Source organism: Ochlerotatus camptorhynchus, unplaced genomic scaffold (assembly GCF_037179485.1).
Source record: "Ochlerotatus camptorhynchus isolate MF236.1 unplaced genomic scaffold, CSIRO-AGI_Acam_v1.1 ptg000324l, whole genome shotgun sequence".
NCBI lineage: Eukaryota > Metazoa > Arthropoda > Insecta > Diptera > Culicidae > Ochlerotatus > Ochlerotatus camptorhynchus.
Window position 1 is genome coordinate 261,300 of NW_027040812.1, and position 25,608 is coordinate 286,907.

Genomic DNA, 25,608 nt, shown 5'->3' on the forward strand with positions numbered 1-25,608 from the left:
GGTGTACCGAAAGGCTATGATATCACTTGAAAAACACAATTTCGTTCCAAGACCCGAAGAGACAAATGGAATATACCAATAGACTCATCTCAATGGGATCGTAAAACGTTTCTGTATGTTTGTATATATTCATGTATGTATGCATGTATGTATGCATGTATGTATGTAAATTCGTATAAGTGTAACTCACTCAATTTTCGCAGAGATGGCTGGACCAATTTTAGTGGAACGATGTGTTTCATATTACCACAGACAAACAGACGTAACTCTTCATTGTGTATCTTCGTTCATGCATTTAACGGTTGATTTGAATATTATCAGTTCCGCGAACTACTCGCCGCAGCGCTGGAATCGGATCACTTTGACGTTTCTATATATTATATAGAACTTTTATGCAATATTGTTTACGAGTTAGCGAAGAACCTTGTTTTCCGTGAGAAGCCAGATAGATGTCGCTACTGAGGTTATATGTTTTGAGATACTAAGTTTTCAAGAACAAGTTTTTCAAAGAGTTACGTCTGTTTGTCTGTGATATTACCATAGATCACTATTGATTTTTTTCCCGATCGGAACTATGGTTCCGAAGATATGAACAAAAATGTGAATTCCAGATTCCACTGGGGAATTCGTAAAAGATTGTTATATCAAAAACTCATCATGCGATACCTCAATTCACATTATAATTTTACTATCAGATCAATGATCGACATATTCAGACCCAATGATCACAATGCGATAACCTCAAATCACATGGAACTCAACATAATGATTAGTGCAAGTATTTATATTGATTTTCCTTAACTTATAGCTTACCTGATCCTTTGAAAAATTTCGTTATGGGGTTCCTCTCGGGTTCATTTTGATTTTTCTCGATTTTTTCCACATTTTTACGATTCTTATTCAGGTACAAAACGGCGAAAATGGCTGCTTCGTTCAGCACTAAAACCACCGACGAACCGACATGCCACAGGAGCATTTCGTTTGTCCACAATTCGAATTGTCAAACGAGCGATTGGAACTTTCAAACGGGCGATCAGATCTGTCAAATGTGGTGAGACGCAAACCAAGGCAATATTAATTATACGTGGATTCGTGTCCTTGCTCCTGGTATGACGCGATCGGATGAGTAGATGTCGGTAGTGTTTAACGTATTTTAAATATGGCGTATTGGGCACGAATTTGAAAGTATCTTGTATGAGCTGTCACTGGATGGAAACACACTGGAATAGGATGGAAACACACTGTCCACTGTTCATTCACTTTTTCAGTGACAGTGACTATAGACAGTCAAGTTATAGACCGGCCAACGTGAGTTGACGTATTCAAACAAATCGTCAAATCGTATGGAAAATGTTCGTTTTTGATACAACCTGGCAGCACATTGACAGGTCTATAACTATGACCGTCTATAACAGTGACAGCTCGTGTGGTGGATTTGAAAACACGATTTCTAATGCGTGTTGCAAAATGCATCGCACGTGTAACAGTGTAACCAAATAAATTTTAAAATTTTCCCTTGATTACAAAGGTCTGTAAATATCTGTAAAAAAAACTAAAAAGTCTGTAAATGTCTGTAACGAAAAAAATGTCTGTGAAAAAAAATAAAAGTCTGTTAATCTGGCATCTATGATTGGAACTAACTCTTTGATTAATTTGAAGCCGCAATAACTGATGGCATGCTAAATCATGCATAGAAAATTACCAATTTCCCATACATTTTTGTATGGCCGTCGTTATATTCATTTCCGTAGGAAAAAATCACATTTTCATTCATTTCTCCTATGTATATTATGCAATCGGTTCATTCTTAGGTTTATATTGTAACACGATAATGTGACTCCCAAACACACATGACTTATAATTAATCTGATTCTTAAAGTTTGGAGGAGCCATGCTTTTAAGGTGCCTTTATATTTATTTCTACTTGTGTAGGAGGGGAGAGTGGACACACTTAATCCTCTGTTTTAGTTTTGGATATATCTCAGCGGAAAAATCAAAATTTAATGCGGTTTTTGCACAGGCTCTTAGGAAACTATCTTATGTCACATTACAAATACTCTGAAGCCTAATATTATCTGAACTGTTGAAATTATGTGGGATATGCATGTTGTTTTGTTGCATGTAACTTTTTATACTTGCACACAACAGTTCAGCCATGCGTCTTTACTGCAGGCCACAGCAGCGTGTGTCAAACTCATTCATGAACAACATTACTACACTGTTTCGTTTGTCGGTAGTAGGCTTGGTAATATGTATACAAAACCGAGGCATCACTCATACTGCGATGTCGCCTATTTTATGAATTAAAACAAATCTCATCGCCGCCGCCACGCAATATATTTCGAGAACCTTGGGGACCTTTCTACATTGGTGTAAGGGTGGAGAGCACGTGGTTGTTAAATTTGAATTTAATATAAATTGCCTGAATGGTATATCGTAGCTGTATACTGTCTGATGTTTTACTATATAGTCATTGTGAAGAAACGAATGACCCCTCGGTGCTTCTTATCAATCCTATAGGAACATATTAATTTGCTTTCGTGTGTGTGCTCAAGAACTCTTGTCTTGTATTAGTCAAATGATATCTCAGGATTTTTATAATGAGCACGTCTCTCAAGTCTCCGTGTGTCGTGTTGTGTGTAAATATTACTGCACTTGAAAACCGTACACTTCAGACTGTATAGTATGTTTGGGTGTGTTTACTATAGCTGATAAAAAGTATTCCTCGAGAGCATGAAACATTCTCTTTGGAGAGCGTAGAACTTTGTGTGCTACTTCATGCCAATAGTCAGTCAGTAGTGTATTCGCAGTCCTCGGAATTAGTATTTAAGACGCTGCTCAGTGAACCGGTTTGTTTTGTTCGATCATTCCACATTGCAGGCATTATATAAATAGATATACCCATTGCTTTTCTTCTGCTGTGTACCTTAAAAGCGCTAGCAATTGCATTCGATACTGGAAAGTCAGTTTGCCGGAGTATAGCAAAGCCTGGAAGCTAGACAGTCGAAGCCGAAAAGTGATAATTTTTTGTGCTAACATAGTGCTAAAGTGTTCTTATTAGTGAAACATCTCCCTGACGGTTGCGTACGTTTCGTTCGATTTGTGAATGAGACAACCTTATCTGCCAAGGTTACAACAATCGAAATAAGGCTGTGAGAAGTGAAATCGCTGTCGTCATTCAGTGGCGTCGAGGCTGCAAATCGAGCTCCTCCTTTCGGAGTTTAGTCGTACGTCTATCGGTATCAGACAATCCATCATCGCAAAACATCTAGCAGCTACCTACTGCTGAAAACGCACATCTAGATTCATTGCGAAACGAACCGAAAATGCTATCGCATCTATTGAAGGAGAATGCCAGTGTGACTGTCAGCACCGGAAATGTGCTGAACGTTAGCGACCTCCGGAAGAAAGCTGGCCAGAAACCAACCGATGAGGTAAGTGCATCTAACCCATCTGAATACTATATAGGCACTTCTACGAGCAGCATTCCACGCAACATTTTCGGGGTGTACCTACGATGTAAAAATAGAACCCTTAAAAATTAAACTCTAAAAATCCACTGAGTTGGTTTGGTATTTTTTTTTCTCCCTTACTTCTAATGTGGAGCGGAAGGGCCGTAAAGGTAAAAAAAAGTGGAAAACGTTTACGCCGCTCGAAAACATATTGGAACCGGATTCGATGGGGAAATTTATTGCTATTTTGGCAGATTTACTACAAACACTACACTGCTGGTTCTCAGTCAGCAATCGCGCGGTTGGTGGCGGTAATGGTCAATTGCTAATAACATAGACGACCGGGTTGCCGTACCATTACATTTAGTTTGAAGCATTTGCTGTTATAAGGCATTCGGAGAAATATTCAGCTTAATGGCGAAACTGGTTTGAACGGAATATTGAGGCAAATTTGCATTGAGATTTAAATTTATCTATTCCACAATAGGAGATGCATCATTATTACAAGGGGATGTTTAATATATATTTTTTTTCAGAGGAAACACTTATAGGTTGTTATTTGCTACAGATGTTAACCACCTTAGAAGTGCCTAGTCTAATCTAGAATGGTCTAGTCTTACATATTCATAGACAGTGATTGATGGAATATAGAAAATATAATTATTGGACTTGTGCTTTAATGTTTGTTGATATTAAAGCTAGCGACAGATTAAAAAGCTCACTAGAGCTCAGATAGCCTAGTCAGTAATGGCACTGTGTTACCAAGCCGGTGGTGGCGGGCTCGGTCTCCGGTTCGGTCTAGAACAATTTCGAGTTGGATGTTTTCACGACTCCCTGGGCATAGAGTATCATTGTGCTTGCCACATAATATACTAATTTATGCATAGGTTGGTAAAGAAAGTATTCAATTATTAACTGTGGAAGTGTACCTAGAACACTAAATTGAGAGCCAGCAAAAAACTCACTATAGAAGCGTAAAAAGCGTAGAAGAATAAGAAGAAGATAGGTTGAAAAAACCTTGGATTGATTGATTGGTATATATCGTGTTTAAATGCGCTCAGGTTTCAAGCAACAAACAATGAGTTCTTAACGAAATTGATGTCTCACGTTGCAAACACCTCATACCGTAATCATAAAATGCTAACTAAAGTTGAAAATGTCCGCTAGGCTTACGAGATCTATTCTCATATATTGATACATTTTGAACTTAGGTAACCATAAATATTGGGATAGTAAAAAAAACGACCCCTTTCTTGTTTGTTTTTTTTTTGTTTTTCTGCCGGTGTTCTAGCGCACTCGTAGTTAACGCTAGATTTAACGTAAATTTACAAGATATTTGATATAAGCATAAATCAGCAATGTTGCATACAAGCTTGTAAACAATTCAGTTTTTTATGACAACTACAATCTTCTAAATGGGTTGCAGTTCAAAATGTGTACTAATAGATGATGTTTTAAGCGGTGCCGGTGGTGTAGTGGTAAGCGTGATTACCTCTCACCCCAGCAGGCCTGGGTTCAATCCCAGTCGGCGTCGCCGGGATGTTCTGAGGCATAACATCGCTGATCACGCCTTCCTTCGGTTCGGAAGGGAAGTAAAGTCGTTGGTCCCGGTTCATGAGTTGATGGGTCGATAGGAAGGGTCCAGGTGTGGGAGCTGCCTTCCTGGCGTCGGTAGCATTGGTGCTCAGCACGGAAAACAAGATCGACGGAAAACAAATCTAGGAAAAAAAAAGATGATGTTTTACGATTTTGGTCAACTTTGAAGTGTCCATTGTGTCCATTTAAGACAAGTTAACATTTTTGGTAAGCTTTCATGAAATTAAAATCTTAAAAAAGAGTTTTGTTTTTTGTTATTGAAATACAGTTTTTTTTTTTCATTTTCGACGAATTTTTTTTTCAGTGTGTATTTTTTTCATGCGAAGTTCCATGGAATTTGGAGAGGGATAAATAAAATCGATTCATCAGTTGGTGTGGAACTGATCTATATCCTTTAACAGTACGTCGACTGAAAGAACAGCAATACAGCAGAGGAAAGAAAAAGTAAATTCCGAATTCTTTCCTCATTTTGTACTTTGAAGAGTAAAGTGGAACGTTGAACGCCATAACCAAAGCACAGGAATGTTTTGCCACAGCTATGGTAATTTCTGGAATCAGGGACATTCGGAAATCCAAGATCTATTCAGATCTATAATTAAGATGGATTCTAGTCCAACATTGCGGACCTGAATTATTCAATAAAAGAGATGAACTAGCCATATGGCTTAAAATCTCTATAATAAAGAAAAAAAGGACCTGAATTCAAGATGGTGAACAAAGCGAATACGTATCTGAAACATGAACGAACAGAAGAAGTTGAAAATTTATGTATTATTTAGGATCCAAGATTGCAGCCTCCATTCAGCGAACATATCAAAATCCCGTTAAGCCCATGGTGAGCAATTTCCCGTTTTTCCCATTTTTTACGTAATCTCTCGATTCTTTCCGATCTGAATGAAACTTTCAACATGTTTTCAGCATTGGAGATCATGATTTTTCCACTGATCACGAGACCATTTTGACTCAAGACTCGCAAGCAACACGGCTTGTCATAAAGAAGTTGAAAATACTTTTTAATGACTTACGTAAAGAATCAATAATACTTTAATATACATCATTTAATACATTTATAAAACCTAAAAAGCGCAAGACGCGGAGCTTACACAACTAAATACTGAAAAAATAAATAAATAAAATAATATAAAACATCACACACTAAGATTTTGTTTCCGTATTCGGTAATTTTTTTTTCCGAAATCAGAACAGCTGAATGTTCGGTAAAACTTTGACCTTCATTTTAAAGGCTATTGAGTTTGAAAATAATATCAAAACATGTTCAACCTTGTTTAAATGATCAAATCTTGTCATTTTAGTGGGGCTTTAATTTCAAAGTAGCTGAAAAGCAATTGAATTGAATTGCATAAATTTTACCGAAAAGTTCAGCTGTTCAGATTTCGGTAAAAATTACCAAAGTCGGCGATAATTTCTAAGTGTGCATATTATAAAGCATTTGTTGTCTGTGTGGGTATATATTGTTTAAGTAGAAACAGAAAATATTCCATAAGATTAGTTTACTCAAACAGGTAGACAGCATATATAATTTTAATATTTAACAATGGGCTTTGGTTTTTTTTTTATTTTCATTTTCATTTTGCAGCGTTTAGTGCGGCAATGGGAGCGCAAGTCAATCCAAAGCCGAGGATAAAGAAAGGGTAATGGCTGAATAGTCTATGCGGACCACTTGAACGCCATGGGAAAAGGAAGGGATTGAAGAGGTCGGTTATTGGGGAGTTTTGAGGAAATGACACATAGTACTAGATTTGTGCTGCAAAATGTAAAGAAACCGAAAATCCATCTCCCACTGATTCATCCTTTCACATATATACCAAATTGATATTTTAAAGCAACCATCAAAATGCCCCGTAACGTGGGTAGATCACCTTTTTGTGGTACGTTACGGGATGTAAGATCTACCACCGATTCCTAGTCTTGACTACTTCGAACTAGGGGAACAGGATTTTACAGTAATCAAAGGAACACATCTTAGTCCTTGTTACTTTTTATGCCTTGTTGATAGTGATAAGTCCTCGGGTTTCGTGGACCGAGGATGATCTTGAAACAAAGAAAAAATGAGTTAGTTAGTCTTCACCTATGTGATTCCTAATCTTCTATTCGTTGTTTCCTAGTTTGAAGTGGTTAAGACTAGGGTTCTGATGCATGGTCATTATCGGTGTCATGTCTTGTTTTTTTTTGCTAAGGAATCCAATTTTGACTGACAAAGGGGCGCGCCTTTGGAGGGTGTTTCAACACTCCGAAGGGTATAAATAGCGGGACCTTTCAATTAGAATCGATTCCTTGCGATAAAGGCAAGAATGACAACTGTATCAAAACCGAATACTTCATCATTTCTCAATAGTGATGGAGTAATACGACATGCACTAAACTAAGGACACGGGATATACTACAATAGATCAAATTACTGGTCGCAGTGGTTTTATGTCCCGAACAGAGGAAAAAAAAAAAAAAAAAACCATCAAAATAAACAGACAACATATGAAAAGGCTAGTTGGCAGTTGCTTTAAAGGGTAGTTGCCTTCCTAAGCGGACCCCGGGAACCTTACCCTTTTTTTAATTTACTTAATGTTATTAGTCTAAATTTTCTTATTCAAGTTCGTTTGATGATTATTATATCTTATTAGCATAATTTAATAAATAATTGAAATCTCTAATCTACCTATTCAATTATAACCCATGTTTTATTAAGTACCTGGTAGGGACGGAATTTTTCCAGTACTACTTCAGAAAGGAAAAGAAACTTTGACACCCATTCTAACAGGCTTGTTTAGAGCAAGCTTAAGATTAAGTTATATTCCGATAACTTGGCGTCAAGTAAAGGTTATATTTATTCCGAAGGCTAATAAAAAGGATAAAACTTCTTCTAAATCCTTCAGGCCGATCAGTTTATCATCCATTATGCTAAAAATAATGGAGAAAATAATAGATCAGCATATAAATTAACGTACTTGATTACAATTCCTTTGAGTAAATATCAGTTTGCATATCAAGCTGGTAAATCAACAGTAACAGCTCTTCACACGCTTGTTGCACAACTAGAAAAATCTTTTGAATCAAAAGAAATGTCACTAGCAGCATTCATTGATATTAAAGGAGCATTTGATAATGCATCTTATAACTCCATGAAAAACAATATGTTGAAGCATGGATTCGACAAAAGCATCGTTAAGTGGATTAATGAGATGCTTTCTAAAAGAGAAATCTCAGCAAATCTTGGAAGCTCATCCATAACAGTTAGAGCTGTAAAAGGGTGTCCTCAAGGAGGTGTGCTTTCACCTCTTTTATGGTCTTTAATTGTTGACGAACTTCTCAAAAACTTAGAAGCAAAGGGCTTCGAGATAATTGGCTTTGCTGATGACATAGTCATAACAGTACGAGGAAAATTTGATAATATCATTTCAAATAGAATGCAAACTGCTTTAAATTATGTTTCGTCGTGGTGCGCTAAAGAAGGGTTGAATATAAACCCTTCTAAGACCGCTATTGTACGGTTCACACGGAAAAGGAAATTTTCTATAAATAACTTAAAATTGAAAGAAACCTCTTTAGAACTTTCACGAACAGTCAAATATCTGGGAGTCATTCTTGACAGTAAACTTAACTGGAATTCACATATAGAGCAGGTTGTTAATAAGGCAATAAATGCTCTTTGGATAAGTAAAAAAAAACATTTGGTAGGAAATGGGGCCTAAAACCAAAAATGATCCACTGGATTTATTTGACGATTGTAAGACCCAGAATATCCTACGCATCATTAGTTTGGTGGCCGAAAACTAATGAAAAATCGGCTCAGAAGAAGCTGGGGAGACTGCAAAGACTAGCTACTCTCTCAATAACTGGTGCAATGAACAGCACACCGAGTATTTCACTAGATGCTCTACTTTATCTGATTCCGTTGCATCAATTTATCCAATTAGAAGCTGAAAGGAGCGCTTTAAGGATTCAACGAACAACGTACTTCCTTGAAGGTGATCTTACAGGACACCTTAGCATTTTAAAAATGTTTGATATTGATTCTCTTGTATTAAAAAATGAAGACTGGATGGAGAAAAAATATAATTTCGATCGTTTATACAATGCAGCAGAATTTGATCGTAATGTTTGGGGACCAAACATCCGTCCAGGTTCAACTGTTTTTTAATACAGACGGTTCAAGATTGAACAACCGTGTGGGAGCAGGGGTAACTGGTCCAGGGATTGATATCTCAATATCCATGGGTTACTGGCCAACCGTGTTCCAAGAAGAAATTCAAGCAATTCTTGAATGCTCTGTAATATGCTTGCGCAGGAATTATAAACATTCGAATATCTGCATTATGTCTGATAGTCAAGCAGCATTAAATGCTTTAAAATCAGCAACATGCAATTCCAAACTCGTATGGGAATGTGCAATGTCACTTCAGAAATTGGCCTGTCAAAACCAAGTAAACTTATATTGGGTTCCTGGCCACTGTGGAATTGAAGGGAATGAAAAAGCCGATACGTTAGCCAGGCTAGGATCATCACAGCAATTCATAGGACCAGAACCATTCTGTGGAGTTTCTACTTGTTCTCTTAAAATGGAGATCAAGAAATGGAAAAAATGAAAGTGGAGACCAATTGGAACAACACTTCCATTGCTAAGCAGTCAAAACGGTTTATAATTCCGAACATTTCAATGACTAGCAAAATTCTTGAATTCAGATCTCAGTGTCTATACTGGTTTGATAACAGGACATTGTCCATGTAAATATCATTTGAAGCTAATAGGAAAACTTCAAGAGGATATGTGTCGATTCTGTGGTATAGAAAAGGAAGACTCTGAACACCTGCTATGCTCTTGTGCAGCAATCTTCAATAAAAGGCGTATTTTTCTGGATAAGGGGCTGGCAGAACCCTTTGATATTTGGAATGCAAGTCCCAGTAAAGTAGTACATTTCATTCGAAATGTAATACCTGGCTGGGAAAATGCTTTTGGTCAGTCTATGTCGGTCGCTATACAAAATAGTGATACGACATAACTGATAAAGCAATATAAAAACGGGGAATATCCATTGGAAAGTGTTGAAAGAAATCCATAATGGGCAAGTGCCTCCTACATCACGCATTGATTTGGCGGAAATACCATCGGCAGAACCTGATATGATTGAAACAATCATATCAGGTTCTTCCCAAGACAGTAATCTTCCGATTATTCCAAGAAGCATAGAATTGATTTATTTAATAAAAGTGTTGCGGGAATCAACGTGTCTCCAATATCATTGAGAGATTGCAGGAACCGCCAATAAAAGGTTTCCGTTGTAACAGGCATTAGAAAACACAAGGGGTATTCAACTCTGCACACCTTAATCTGTGCTAAGAGTTTTGGCAGTGCCGAAAGCTGTGCCAAGTGTTGTGCCGATCATTCCGAAGTAGACCGAAATGTATCAATCAAGGTGTCAATATCATTATTATTATTATTATTATTATTATTCATCGGACAAACCACGGTCTACATGAATTAACTTACACTAGGCACCCTTAACACTATAGCATTGATCGAAGTCGTTGAATGAAAACATTAAAAATAACATTGTAGTATTGCGTAGTGGTTAACATCCATACCTATCACGCCAAAGTCACGAGTTCAAATCTCACCCCCGCACAAGTCACGAATGACCCAAGAGTGTTAAAGTGACTATAATAAAAAAAAAAAAAAAATAGGTAAAAAACTGAATTCAACACACATTGCCCTAATAGGTTCATTCTGAGCATAATCGGTCCTCTGAAAGTTAAGCCTCAAGATCTGCCGTTGACGGAGTTGTCTGGGTGTAATACCAAGGTTTATTCGAGAGAGTATGTAGGGAGCGTCAATTTCTCCTAACAGCAGCTTCGCAACAAATACTGCTTTCTGTTGGCTTCGCCTGCTTTCCAGAGTTGTCATTCCTAGCAGGCGACAGCGACTCTCGTACGGTGGTAAATCGTTTGGGTTATTCCAAGGCAGGAACCAGAGCGCGTATCTTACGAATCGTGATTGAACTGCTTCTATCCTTTTATCCAGACCTCGTGGTGAGGACTCCACACGACAGAAGCAGATTCTAGCCCGGAACGTACAAGGGAGTAGTACAGTGATCGTAAGCAGTACGGGTCGCGAAACTCTTTCGAAATGCGGAAGATGTATCCCAGATTTCTGTTAGCCCTAGCGATGATGTTGGAGTAATGATCCCGAAACGTCATTTTGCAATCAAGCTCCACTCCAAGATCCCTGATGCTTGTGACTCTTTCCAATGCTTCTCCACAAATCGTGTATGGCCAGCAGATTGGAGATTTCTTGCGGGTGAAAGATATCACGGCACATTTTTTCACACTTACAACGAGATGATTCCTGTCACACCAGCCTTCGAAGAGATCAATATACTATTGAAGCTTCTGGCAGTCTTCTATAGATCGTATTATCAAGTACAATTTTAGATCATCTGCATACAAGATTTTACACCCGACTGGTAGGATAGAGCAGACATCGTTGAAAAACAGGGAAAATAACAGTGGTCCAAGATTGCTTCCTTGTGGAACTCCTGAGCTGTTGCTGAAAGTGTGCGACTCAAAAGTGCCAAGTTTCACGCAAAGACGACGGTTCACAAGGTAAGATTCCATCCATTTGACAAACCGAGTTTCAACTCCTAAGCGTTCGAGTTTTGCGAGCAGGATTCGGTGATTGACACGATCGAATGCGGCTTTTAAGTCCGTATAAATGGAATCCATTTGATGACCATCGTGCATACTTAGAAGGCAGCTAGATGTGAACTGAATCAAGTTAGTGGCAGTGGATCTCCTTGGAAAAAAAACCATGTTGATCCGGGGATATGTACATCTTAGCAGCACGAATTAGCATGTTGTACACCAGTATCTCCAACAGCTTCGACCCAGCACACAATGATGTTACTCCACGGTAATTTGCGATATCTCTTTTGTCTCCTTTTTTGAACGTCGGGAACATCCATTTATCGGGAAATACAGAGTCTGAAAGTGATTTATTGCAGATAAATCTCAAGGGTCCACAGACATTCTCAGCACATTTTTTCAGAACGGTAGCAGGAATTCCATCTGGTCCAGCTGACACCGAAGGCTTTATTTTCCTCAGAGCTGTGAGCGCATCCGTATCTGCGATGTCACCTACGCGGAAGTTGAGAGCATTCGCTGGAACATCCGAAAGAGCAATTCTTATTTGATCTTCGTCCACCATAAGTTCGTCAAATACGCTTGCAAAGTTTTCAGCGAACAGGTTACATATACCATCAATAGAGTCAGAGGATTCGTCTCCCAGGAACATGTTCGTTGGAAGGCCATTTTCCTTTCTTTTGTTGTTAACAAACGTCCAGAATCTTTTCGGGTTTTCTTTGAGATCTGATTGAAGCCGACGAGCATGTCTAGCATACAAAAAGCGATTATACTTTTTGTATCTGTTACTAGCAACACAGAAATTTCTTTTGGAGAAGGGGTTCTTGTCCCTCGAGTATTTCTTCAACGCTGCTGCTCTCTCACGTTTGAGTTGTCGGAGATGGCTATTTGACCATAGCGGTGATGGGCGAGAACGTGGTGGAGGGACATGTTCACGGAACAACTGGTGCAAGGTGATGGTGAACACATCAACTGCTTCATTAACGTCAACAGACTCATATTTACAGTCGGGACCAGTCGATGGAAGAGAGAGCCAGATTCAGAGCGGCAAAGTCAGTTTTACTGAAGTTGAACTCTCTGTCGTAGTTTAGTTCTTCAAACCTGGTGGGCGGAGAACACTGCAGTAGAACTTGGAATGGCGGATGTAATTGATCCACGCTTGTTAGTGGTTCAGGGGGCTCAGAGACGTCACATAATGGTCTGGTGTCTGCGTTAACGAACAAAAGGTCTAAGGTTTTGTTTCCGACATTTTTGATCGAAATCAACTGCTTTAAACAAAGTACTGTCATTCCGTCAAGTAGAGCAATACTGGATTGTGGAAACGAAGATTCGTGGGGATCCGTAAGGGAAAATCTATCCGGCGTTGGGTACCATACAAGTGAAGGTTGATTAAAATCTCCAAATACCATTTGCAAATCCAGCTCTTGAGCCGAGTTTAGAACTCTATCAGCTGATTCAACGAACTTACTAATAATGTTCACGTTGCCTACCAGATCAGGAGGAATGTAAGCGGACCCTACGTAAATATGTCTAGCTCCTGCATCTATAACTACCCAAATCTGTTCTATATCTGCATCCACTGCGACAGAACAAATGCTGGAGCTCAATCGAGTATGCACAGCTACTAGTACCCCACCACTTCTTGTCTTACCAGATCGTATGGGATCGCGATCCTTACGGTACACTTGATACTGTGGCCCAAAGATTTGAGGCGATGAGATCTCGTTGTTTAACCAGGTTTCTGTGAGAACAACGATGTCGTACTCCATCTCCGAGACAGCGAGAAAGAAGTCTTCTATTTTGGTTCTGAGGCCCCTAACGTTCTGGTAGTAGAAGCTTACGATGTTGTCGGTACGAATAACACAGCGTGGGCGACCAGTTTCGTGGGTTTCGACGATCCCATGAGTTTGGCAACCCTGAAGTTAGACTTTTGTGATTGTGTTTACATTTTCAAATTATCTAATTCTTGACCATGGTTCATGGCAAATATTAAGCTTCATTCACATTAGTATGAGAGCGAATTGGGCAGTGGAAGAGGAACTGGAAGCAATACAACCTATACGACCCGTCCACAAGAAACGGACGGTGGACGAAATTTCCACCAGCTGCCAGTAAAATGCTCCCCGACAAAATCAAATCCAGAACTCGAACGGGCGAAAGTTCACTTCCACCCTAGAAACAACATCCTCGGTACAGTTCTGATAGACTCAGAACTACGCAACCTCGAAGACATCACCCAAGCCTATCGTATCGCTGATTGTAATGTCTCCTACCATCACCCAATTACACACGTTCAAGCCTATCAAGTTCACGATCCTTTGCAGATGTGATACTTTCCACAAGGCACCACCCGGTGGAAACTAACGATTTTAAATTGGCTCACTACTTGACTAGGCTAGTATTGGTCCTAAGCAAATCGATTAACGTACCCCATTCTAGTCGAAATTCTAGTACTACACAATGTTTGCTTTGATTCGCTATGAAAGTTTGTCAGATAACATGAGGGGTTCGTGGATTTTCCTATGTTTCGAGGGGTTCATCGATTAGTTTGGGACCGAAAAGTGTACCAGAGCTGAGCTAAAAAGTTGAGCACGTTTCTACGGAACCTTCTGGTCTTAGAGTTACCACATCACCACTCACCACGCGGTGATTAAATTAACACCGTTTGGTGAGATCGGATGGAATTCAACTTTGAAATCTGTGTTAGGGGATTCGCTTTTCGCAGGCAATCGGTGATAATTATCATAGTAACAGTTACACATTCGTGTAAATTTTCAATAGTGACATTTTGAAAATTATGCGTAGAAATATTTCTGATCGATTGGTGATAAAATTATTGAAATTAATCCAGGAACAGCTGAGTTATTAACGTTGAAAATCTTTCATAATTGTGTTACATGATCCATTTTCGGTTTTCACAAAGTGTACCCCCATATAGAAATCACAGACGTAGTCCTACGTCAAAAACGGAAAACCTGCCTCGAACATTACCGGATAGCATGAGGGATATATTTTTTTTTGTAAACAGGTCAACAAATAGCTACTAAATGTTTACATTTCTTTTCATGTTTACAGAAAAAAAAAGAAATGCACCAACTGGACTGATCCATATCGAACTAAAAACAGAACAGTTTCTACATTTGTTTGTTATGTGCTCGTCGATTGGTTTGGTGATTGGTGATTATCGACTCTGTGTTGTAAGATACAGAAATAGGATTCGTTTTAGGGTGCTATGAAAAACTTTTTGAGTGTTTTCCGTTCGTTTCGCGGCTTAGAAAACCTCTGTATATTACTGTTGGTAACTATATGCGGTTTAGCTAAATAACTCGTCTGTCTAACATTATTATGATTTGTTTTGACGTTAGAATCAAACGATATTCATTACAAATCGTAGGTTTCATACAAGTCACTCTGGAATCATTCAGTATCACAATGCTGATAAGATTGGATCCGGAAAGTGCTATGAACCTGAAGGGCTACTACGGATTCAAAACGATTTAAAACGGATTTTTCACTTTCCAGCATTTTGTCGTCGTCTACTTGTGGCACAGTTTTATCACACAGTAAAACGTGACATAGCACTTTTTTTCAACTGAGCCGATAGCTATCTTGGTAGATAGAAGGAATCGACTTTCCCTGAGCTGTTCGTGAAAGGTATAGATCTAGATGTATAGCCCTCTCCTCGCCCTGCGGCTGTAAATAATTCTTCATTGTTATGATTTATGGCAGACCGTCAGCAGGGTGGCACTTTTCACTTTCAAACGACACATTTCCTCGCATTTCCCTGTATGACCGTTGAGTGATGTACCGAGGGAGGAATTGTGTTACCATGTGTCACTTACTCTAGTTTAGTCCCAGCTCGGCCCGGTACGAGTTGATGAGTGCCATTATAGAACACTTCGCGATGAAGTAGGCAAGATAAAAATAAAGGCATTGGTCTTCCTCATTTCATATTGTACACATTTTACACTGAGCAGAGGACTTTGCCGGTGAACATTTTATCATAGTCATCATCGCCATCATTAGAATCGTTATCAGCTTTTTGAAACGGATGCATCGATTACTGAACAAGTTATATCAAGTATTCGTTGATGATCCAAATATGTATACTATTTCTCGTATGTCACTAACCCCAACCGGTGTGAAATCAAATTGCAGCACGTGCTCGGTGTTTCTTTTCGATAAAAGACCGGTCTTCGGAGTGTTTATTTTAATTGTACACAGTGAATTCCCGGTACCCGCCACTCGGACGGTTTTGTTTCTGATCGTGGTCACCATCACAACCTTGTGGCCTTGAATTGGCGCTTGTATTCTTGGCAAAGAAAAGGGGTTTCGCAGTGGTGCCACTATCTTTCGAAAGAACGTATAAAGTACGGTTGAAAGACTGATAAACATTAGCATCACTGAATGTGCTTGACACTGCGATGTTACTCGAATTTCACCACCATTATCACAGCAAATCTTGAATCATCTTTTCAAACTGCAAGTCACCGTTGGCGATATTTCACCATCATGACGTCACCCGTGTTTAGCCTGCAAGCATGATGAATTAGTAGTAGCGATGATTAGGCAAATTTTCTTGCTGCGTTTGATTGTGTATGTGACAATAATGAAAGGTAAACGTATGGCAATTCAAAATGAGTAAATGGGAGTAAATGAAATGATTAATTAATGAATAGCGATATTTAAATGTACCTACGTAAAATTGATTTTTTAATTGATTCTTCGTAACTTTACATTTTAATTTTGTTTATGTTTTACATATAGTTACAGACAAACAGACATAAAACTCGCAAATTGTTCATCGAACACGCATTTAACGGTCTATTTAAATATTTTTTAGTTAATAAAGGCTGACTAAAAGTAAATTGGTACGCACAAAAATACCTGTAATTCAATAAGATTAAAAAGTCTATTAATGGTTGCTTTACAGTACTTTTCACTTTTCTTTTGAGATCTTTTGAATATTTCCTGCTGTTTTGGAAGGATATCTGAAAAAATATCTTGTAACTTATGCAACGTTTCCTGAACATCTTCAACACTCCCATAAGTTTTACATAATTTCCTCATCTTCTACGAAGTTCCATGATATCCAAATTCCATATTTTTTTTTTCATTCTACGAAGATCACTTCTGAAAAAAAAAAAACACCCTAAACATCTACAAATATTCTTGAACATCTAGAAAGTACATTAAAATTTTACGAAGTTCATAAAACAGCCAAGAAATTTATTGAGCTTTTTTGAAGTTAGACCTCTGAAAAACTGCAACGAAGTTCCCTAAACTGAAGCGAGGATCCCTAAAGTTTTTAGAAGCTTATTGACCGATTGTTAGATCTTCTACCAAATTGCCTGATTTTTTTCAAAATTCCTTACACTTACTTATATAAAGTTTTAGGCAGCTCCTCAAATGCTACGAAATTCGTAAAACTTGTACAAAGTTTGCTCATTTCCACGTTTCTCGTTTGTTTTCCGCGTAGTAGATAGTAGATAGAATTGAGTTTAAGCTTGGGACCAATATGCTAGTCAAGTAGTGAGCCAATTTTAAATCGATAGTTTAGTATTGATTGCTGTTTATACCATCTACCAGAGCTGTGGCAATACCCATGAGCTGGGTACAGAAGCGCGTGTTTGGGTGGTGGCTAATCGATAGCAGAATGTGCAAGTTGAGGATCAAAGACCGTTTCTTCAATGTCAGCATAATCAACGTGCACAGCCCTCACTTAGCAAGTGACGATGACGATAAAGACGCTATTTACGCGCTGCTGGAACGGGAATACGACAGCTGCCCAAGCCATGACGTCAAAATCGTCATCGGTGATCTTAACGCTCAGGTCGGCCAGGAGGAGGAATTCAGACCGGCTATAGGAAAGTTCAGGACTCATCAGCTAACGTGTATTCAGGGTGGAATCTGCTCCCAGACACATGAGAAGATAACTCAGGGTGTGGGGATGGGAGAAGTAGCGCTCCGGACCCACTAAACCTTACCCTGTGCTCTTCGCCCTTGCCCTCCCCGGAACCGCCCGAAAGCATTACATCATGGGAGGGGGCCGGTTGCGCTATGGCGCATCACTAGTGGGGTGTCAGACGTGACACTCGCTACTGCACAGTGAGCAGCTGTGCAGGGCCTTCCTCTTGTTGTTCGCCTGAGTTCTAGAGCAGACGTGATAGCCAGCCAACTGTCCAGGGCAGCACAGGACAGATGTGACCGCTTACCAGCTGCGCGTGCTAACACTCTAAGAACCCGGTGTCACTCCTGTCTTTGCACAACGAGGGTTTATGCAGGGCTTATCGACCTCCTGGGACGAGGTGGATGGGGCTCCAGCGTCCTTAATCTGCTGTAGTTCGTTTAGCCGCAATATCTCTCCCTTTTGTTCGATAAGTAACGTTTCCAGGGCACACCACGAGGAGGCGAACTACTTCATGCCCCCCTTCACGCCAACGGCCTTAGACACATCGATTTCGCCACCTCTAAGAACATGGCCATACGTAGTACCTACTTCCAGCATAGCCTCCCATATCGGTACACCTGGAGATCACCGCACCAGACAGAATCGCAAATCGACCACGTTTTGATCGACGGAAGGCACTTCTCGGACATTATCGACGTCAGGACCTATCGCGGCGCAAATATCGATTCGGACCACTACTTTCTAATGGTCAAGGTGCGCCAAAAACTTTCCGTTGCCAACAACATTCGGTACCGACGCCCGCCGCGGTACAATCTGGAGCGACTGAAGCTGCCCGAAGTCGCAACTGAGTACGTGCAATGCCTCGACGTAGCGGTACCGGATGAGGGATAGCTCACCGAAGCCCCTCTTGATGACTGCTGGAGTAACGTGAAAGCAGCCATTAACAGCGCTGCTGAAGGCACCGTTGGGTTCGTGGAGCGGAATAGACGGAACGGTTGGTTCGACGAAGAGTGTCAGACGGTTTTGGACGAGAAGAACGCAGCGCGGGCGGCGATGCTGCAGCAAGGAACGCATCATAATGTGGAGCGATATAAACAGAAGCGAAGACAGCAAACCCATGGAAACCAAACCTGGAAGAGCTGGAGTGCGAAGAAATGGAGCAGCTGTATTGTTCTCAAGAAACACGCAAGTTGTACAACGCATCCCGCCAAGGCTTTGTGCCGCAAGCCGAAATGTGTCGGAATAAGGAAGGGAGTATCTTAACGGACGAACGTGAGGTGATTGAAAGGTGGAAGCAGCAATACGATGAACATCTGAACGGCGAGGAGGCGGAGGACCGAGGTGGCAGGAGGAATGGCTTCGTTGGTACAGTGGATGAGGGGGACATGCCAGCTCCCACGCTAGGTGAAGTTAAGGATGCTATCCGACAGCTTAAGAACAACAAAGCAGCTGGGAAAGATTTTTATATATATATATATATATATATATATATATATATATGAAGGAGACTTTCAGTCCTGGGCTGGTTCGTCTCCCGCTGGGAAAGATGGTATCAGAGCGGAACTTATCAGAATGGGCCCGGATAAGTTGGCCACTTGTATGCACCGACTGATAGTTAGGAGCTGGGATACAGAACAGCTACCGGAGGAGTGGAAAGAGGGAGTAATATGCCCAGTATATAAAAAGGCGAAAAACTAGAATGTGAGAACTATCGAGCGATCACTATTCTTAACGCGGCCTACAAAGTGCTTTCCCAGATCATCTTTAGCCGTTTATCGCCGCTAGCAAGCAGATTTGTGGGAAGTTATCAAACCGGTTTTGTGGACGGGCGATCGACAAAGGACCAAATCTTTACGTTGCGGCAGAACCTCCAAAAGTGTCGTGAATATCAAGTCCCTACGCACCACCTATTCATCGATTTCAAGGTCGCTTATGATACTATTGGACGTGAAGAGCTATGGAAGATTATGCACGAGAACAGTTTTCCCGGGAAGCTGACCAGACTGATCAGGGCTACGATGGATGGTGTACAGTGCTGCGTGAAGATATCGGGTGCGTTATCGGACTCGTTTGAAACTCGCAAAGGACTTTGGCAAGACGATGTTCTTGCCTGCCTCCTGTTCAACATTGCGCTAGAAGGTGTTATGAAACGTGCGGGCTTTAACATGCGGGGCACGATCTTCAATAAGTCCAGCCAGTTCATCTGCTTCGCTGACGACGTGGACATTGTCGGAAGAACGTTTCAGGCCGTGCGGAGCAGTTCACCAGGCTGAAACGTGAAGCAGAGAAGGTTGGATTAAAGGTGAATACGTCGAAGACAAAGTATCTGTTAGCTGGAGGAACCGAGCGGGATAGGGCTCGCATAGGCAGAAGCGTGACAATCGACGGGGATGAGTTCGAGCTGGTAGATGAATTTGTGTACCTCGGATCATTGGTGACGTCGGATAACAACTGCAGCAGAGACATTCGTCGGCGTATTATTGCCGAAAGTCGTGCTTACTACGGACTCCACAAGACCCTGAGGTCGGGTAAACTTCACCTCCGTACTAAATGTACCATGTACAAGACGCTGATAAGACCGGTAGTTCTCTACGGGCAGAAGTTCAGGGAGCATCGTAGAAATTGCGGAAATTTATAAGAAACTCTGGGAACTACATAGATGTTCAGAAAAATTCGGAGAAAGAAGCAACTTGGAAAAGTTCTACAAACTGCGTAGAGGTGGAAAATCTATTTAGATTTGAAGAGCTTCGTAGAAGTTAAGGGAACATTATTTTACATTAGGGAAGCTTATTATTACTTACTAACTTATCCTGGTCCGACATCCCTCAGGATGGCACCTGCATCACAATGTTACGCCTGCTTGTCTCCAATTTCTTGACCGTCCCACACTACCAAGATCCTGCTCCACTTGGTCTAACCACCTTGCTCGCTGAAAACACCCAGTGCTTGCAGGTACTCCTCGACGCGTTGTGGACGATGCTCGAGGAGGACCTGCAAGCACTGGTTAGACCAAGTGGAGCAGGATCTTGGAAGCGTGGGACGGTCAAGAAATTGGAGACAAGCAGCCACGGACCGAGTGAATTGGCGTAACATTGTCATGCAGGTGCAATCCTGAGGGATTTCGGACCAGGATAAGTAAGTAATATTGTTAACGAGAGTTCTGAGAAGAATTCTATGATGATTGGATGAGTTCCAATTTTAATAAGAATTCAAAATTAGTTCTGAAATTTTGCATAAAGGGGCTCTGTTAAAAATTCCATGATAATCCCGATAACTCCATAGATGGTCTCTGCGGATCTGGGGTGATTTCTGACGATACTTACAAGAGAATTCTAAAGAGTTCGAAATAAATTCCGAGAAGAATTCCAATGGAATCGAATTTTGAGGAATTCTGAGAAGAGTTTCAAAATTTATGATGGATTTTTGTTTTGAGAACTCTGAGGAAATACTATTGGAGAATACGAATTGAATTTCCAACTGAATGCAAGGGAGAAGTCCAAGATTATTCTAAGCAGAAATTTTTGAAATTTCTGAGGTTAATTGCGTGTAAATTCTACGGATGGATTTTCAATAAGCCTTCAGGTAGTTCCTAGATGAATCAATAAAAAATCGAAAATAATCTACTTTAACTAATAATGTGTTGTTACTTCATGCGTGAATTTAACGATTTACATAGTCGGAGATGCTTAACGTCAAATATCAGACTTATAGTGGAAATTTTAAACGATCGATTAAGAGATTCAATTATAGAGTTGATAGTTCCGTTATAGTACGGCAGCGTGAAAATGGCGACTTGAGCGTGAAACAATCGATAGAACTATTTCCGCACATCAGAGGTACATGAGCAAATCGGCGATCATCCCTCAGTGGTGGCAAGGTGGAAACACCCCTCACATCCCTCATTAACGGATGAGCTTGGTAAAGGAGATGTTCTATTTACCCTATTCGTACCTTCCTCAAAATTGTCCTTTGTTCGCTTTCTTCTTTCTTTATACAATTTTCACACTGCCACACTATAACGGAACTATAAACTCTTAACTTTCATCTCCTCATCTATCGTACAAAATTTCCACTTAAATTCTGATATTTGATGTTAAGCATTTCCAACTACGAAAATAATCTATTTCCAAGAATTTTGTTGATTGTTCTGCAAAGAATTTCAAGAATTCAATATTATGTTTGTAAAAGCTTATTTGCTTCTAAGTTTAAGAGAAGGGGAACTATTCCAAAAAAGTTCTTGAGATTATTCTGAAGAAATTCAGTGAAAAGTTCATATCAAATTATCAAAGTTATCTACCTAGGTATATCAAATATTTAAAGATTTTGAACGCAGAATCAAATTCAAGATCACAAAAAATGGGAATTACTATTTGCTAGGGATCATGTATAACGTAAACAAAAGTAAATTATTCAAATCACTTCAAATGCTCTTCACAGGAGATTCCGTTGTGAGATTCGATTAAATTAGAAGAATTTATGGAATTTGATTATAAGATCCAAGACAAACCGTATTTGAAATTCTAAGCTACCATATAAATGGTTACTTATTAAGTATTCACAAGTCACTATTTGGTCTCTATTTGGTCACTATTTTCGTAATTTTAGTCACTAAAGTCACTACTATTATATCGCATCAGCACTACCAGCCCTGTGTGAGGTGTTAAGGAAAAATCACCAACATCTAGAATGCATTCCGCTGAATCGAACATTGCATCATTTTCCATACACATTATTCAAGCATGGAATTTTCCGTCGATCATCCAGTTTTCCCAGGATGTTTCGTGTAGTTGTCACGGTTTCCGCCTTCCCAATAATTCGCGTCGTGTAAAATGCTGACCGAGAATCAAACGTTTTGCACACTAATTTGACATACATCACTGCATCGATCCGAGTGTAATTCCTCTCCACTAATTGGCTATGGTTGGAAACTTTAATAGCGATCCGTTTATTACTGTCACATTAAATCGTTTCCCTTTGGGATGCAACCATACCTACCCTCAGGAGATTTCGGCATCGCGAGCATGGAATTGGTGTATACATGTGTAATATATTTGATTGATATTTGATATTTGCTCGGATTTTCAGTAAGTCAAGTGTTTCGTAATAGGAAATGTGACATTCTCGATTACTCGATTCGATCCAGACCGCTAGAAGTTCAGGTTAATTAGAATCTCATTAGGATAGTTTTTATTTTGGGTTTTTCCACCATCGCCAACCGCGCCGCCGGGAAAGTCTTTCGTGCAATATGAAACGCTTCATTTTGATTTAAACCACCCATCCGGTTGGGTCGGATACCGTAAATATTTCTGCATCGGCTCGAGTGGGTGGGTTGCAACAAATCAGTAGATTTGTAAACTTGTTGTTTTGCACTAAAACACAAACAGTGGATGCAGAATGGGGGGGATGCGACCAAAATCGGCATTGACTACTGAACGCTAATTTAGCTTAATCAAAATTAATTTTATGGTTTGGATTGATTGATTTTATGCATCAAATTTCGAAAGGTCTTAAACCACCCGGTTCTCATAAAATTTCAAAGTCATATATTGAGGATTAGTCATGTTAACCTTTACAGGTCTCACAGGCCGTTCTGTAAATTTCCTAATCGTAAGTCCTAATCTCTCTCATCCATCTTCAAGATGGATGTTTAAGATATACTTTGGTGCAATAAGATCGCTGAAAAAACGCATGGGTTTCGTAGAATATTAGAAAAGATTTTAGACAAAATTGGGTCCTTGCTGTAATTCAAATCGGAAATCTCAAGTTTTTGGACAAAGTTCCAACAACTTCTTGCTCACTGTGCAACGGAGCGGTTTCATCAATCGAGAGGAAAATTGATCTACGTCGTCGCGTGATGGAAATATGAACAGAATGCAGATGCACTGGGAGGGTTTTGTTATTTGAACGGTGCATGTGTATATATTATCTAGGTAGTTGTTTTTTTTTGTGATTTTACGCCCTTTGCGTGCTTGCTTTGGAGCGATGCCAAAGTGTATTTTGTAATAGGAACGACTCGAATCTAACGGTTTGTCTTACTTATTTCTTTACAGTTGGTGGATTGTCTGCGGTCAACTTTCGCGGAGGCGGAGGTTGTTGAGTCTAGTGGGTCCCGTCTGGTGACACGCAAGAACAATGACCTGTTGGAGAAGATGAAGGAACACACGCGTACGGATATTAAGATCGGGGCGAAAATTTTCCTAAACCATTACTCAGAGACCTGTTTGACGGAGGCTGTTGAGAAACTGTTCGAAACATTGAATGTTTCCTACTTGGACAATCTAATTTTGGCTTTCCATCCGCGGGCGGTAGAGAGCAGTGCCGGAGGAGAAACCAACGGCGAAGTGAAGGAGGGCATTATTGAGTGGGCAGTGGGAAGCGACAATGCTGTGGGCAATCTGAGGAAACTGTGGAGCATTCTGGAGAAGTATGCCACGGATAAGAAAATCGGACAGCTTGGCATTGCGGATTTGGATGTGGACTCGTTGACAGATTTGTTCGAAGGCTCCACGGTACATCCGACGATCACGCAGATCAATCTGGCTGCGTGCTGTGTGGTGCCACCGCAGTTACAAGAATACTGTAGCCAGAACGAGATTCAACTGTTGACGCACAGTGATCCACAAGGTATGTTTAGTAGTGTACTTTTAGTTATTCTCCTATACCCTAATCCAAGCGACTAATATATTGCACGTTAGTACAGTGTTTCTCGGAACATTAAAAGATAATTATAAATTGTTATCTATTGTTTATTTTAGAACTCTTGCCTCGCCTGATGCTGGACGATCTGGAGCTGAGCGCCTACCGTGCCGCTTGGACCACCCGTTACCAGGTGCACATCAAATGCCGAGGGGTACTGGCAGCGAAGGGATTCATCGTCAGCTTAGCTCATAATTAGATGTTTTTTAGACACCAGGAGAATATTTCTAACCAGATATACATACACATAAGAATTCATGTTGATTGGTCAATCGTGTCCAGTAGGGTATAATTGCTCAGCTTGATGGAATCTGCAACCGGATGCTTAACAAACAGACAAACTGTCCAACGAAAACTTTATCCGTTAGAAATATTTACCAACTTCGATGAAAGGTAACAAGCAAAGCACGCTTTCAATGGGAAAATATGTATTCATGTGCCGCACTGTAGTAGCAAGTAGTTGAAGCAGAGAACACTCCGCTTACATTTTTGTTAGTCACTGTTGTATGGGAAAGTCGACATAAAGGCTGCGGCTTAGTCGGCTTACTGGGTTCGCTCCCTCGCTACTTGTATGTTCCGGAGCAATGTTGAATGCAACCGACGAAACCGTGTAATGGAATAAATAAATACCTCTACAAGAAGTATCGATGTTAACGAACACTAGATTGCAGTACTGTATTTAATACAAACCAGAAAAAGGAAACATGTAGCAGACTACGATGTGATGTAGGCATTATGTACAACTTAATAGCACTATCAAATGAGAAGGCACGTAGACCGAACGTTTGACAAGAAGAAAGCGAAATGGATAGAGGGATAGAAGTACATTTTTACTTTAGAATTTCTACAAAGTGAATATGATTTCTGTTGAGTTTAAATTTTTTAGTTTTTATTCCGAAGCATTTCTTAACATCTGTGGGTGTTACTTTTACTGCAAATAGTTTGTGTAGCATGTTAATTATTTTTAGAGCTTTCGATGATAGTTTTTGTCACTTATTTTCCATAATGAACAGATACAAACAGGGGAAACGAAATTGAATGGAGTGAAATAAATGGCAGTGGAAACCGAAGATGCTAAAACTCCATTAATATCACAGACCAAACCATGCACAGTGGGAAAAAATGAACTCGTAATCGCACTTAATCACATGGCGCATGAAGGCTTATATTCAATACAAGATACCTATACCTAATTAAAAAATACAAAAATCGATTGGTGATGTGAGGTCATTTTTGCCCGATTCTTTCCTAAATACATGATAGCAGCTAATAAAACACCAGAAAAACTGATTTGGCGCCCGG

General features: G+C 40.0%; 1 protein-coding gene across 1 annotated transcript; it reads left to right on the forward strand.

Moving 5' to 3' along the window:
* The first annotated feature begins 2,764 nt into the window (after nucleotides 1-2,764).
* On the forward strand, nucleotides 2,765-25,376 carry Gclm (Glutamate-cysteine ligase modifier subunit). Its single transcript, XM_065229953.1, has 3 exons — nucleotides 2,765-3,434; nucleotides 23,661-24,234; nucleotides 24,366-25,376. The coding sequence occupies exons 1-3, from the start codon at nucleotides 3,327-3,329 to the stop codon at nucleotides 24,503-24,505; spliced, it is 822 nt and encodes a 273-aa protein (XP_065086025.1). The 5' UTR covers nucleotides 2,765-3,326; the 3' UTR covers nucleotides 24,506-25,376.
* Nucleotides 25,377-25,608: the final 232 nt, after the last annotated feature.

What these genes read in the sequence shown, in the direction of transcription:
- Gclm (XM_065229953.1), top strand. Translation starts at nt 3,327, where the DNA reads ATGCTATCGCATCTATTGAAGGAGAATGCCAGTGTGACTGTCAGCACC. An exon ending in GCCAGAAACCAACCGATGAG is followed by an intron (nt 3,435 to 23,660) that starts GTAAGTGCATCT and finishes ATTTCTTTACAG; the next exon opens with TTGGTGGATTGTCTGCGGTC. An exon ending in GACGCACAGTGATCCACAAG is followed by an intron (nt 24,235 to 24,365) that starts GTATGTTTAGTA and finishes TGTTTATTTTAG; the next exon opens with AACTCTTGCCTCGCCTGATG.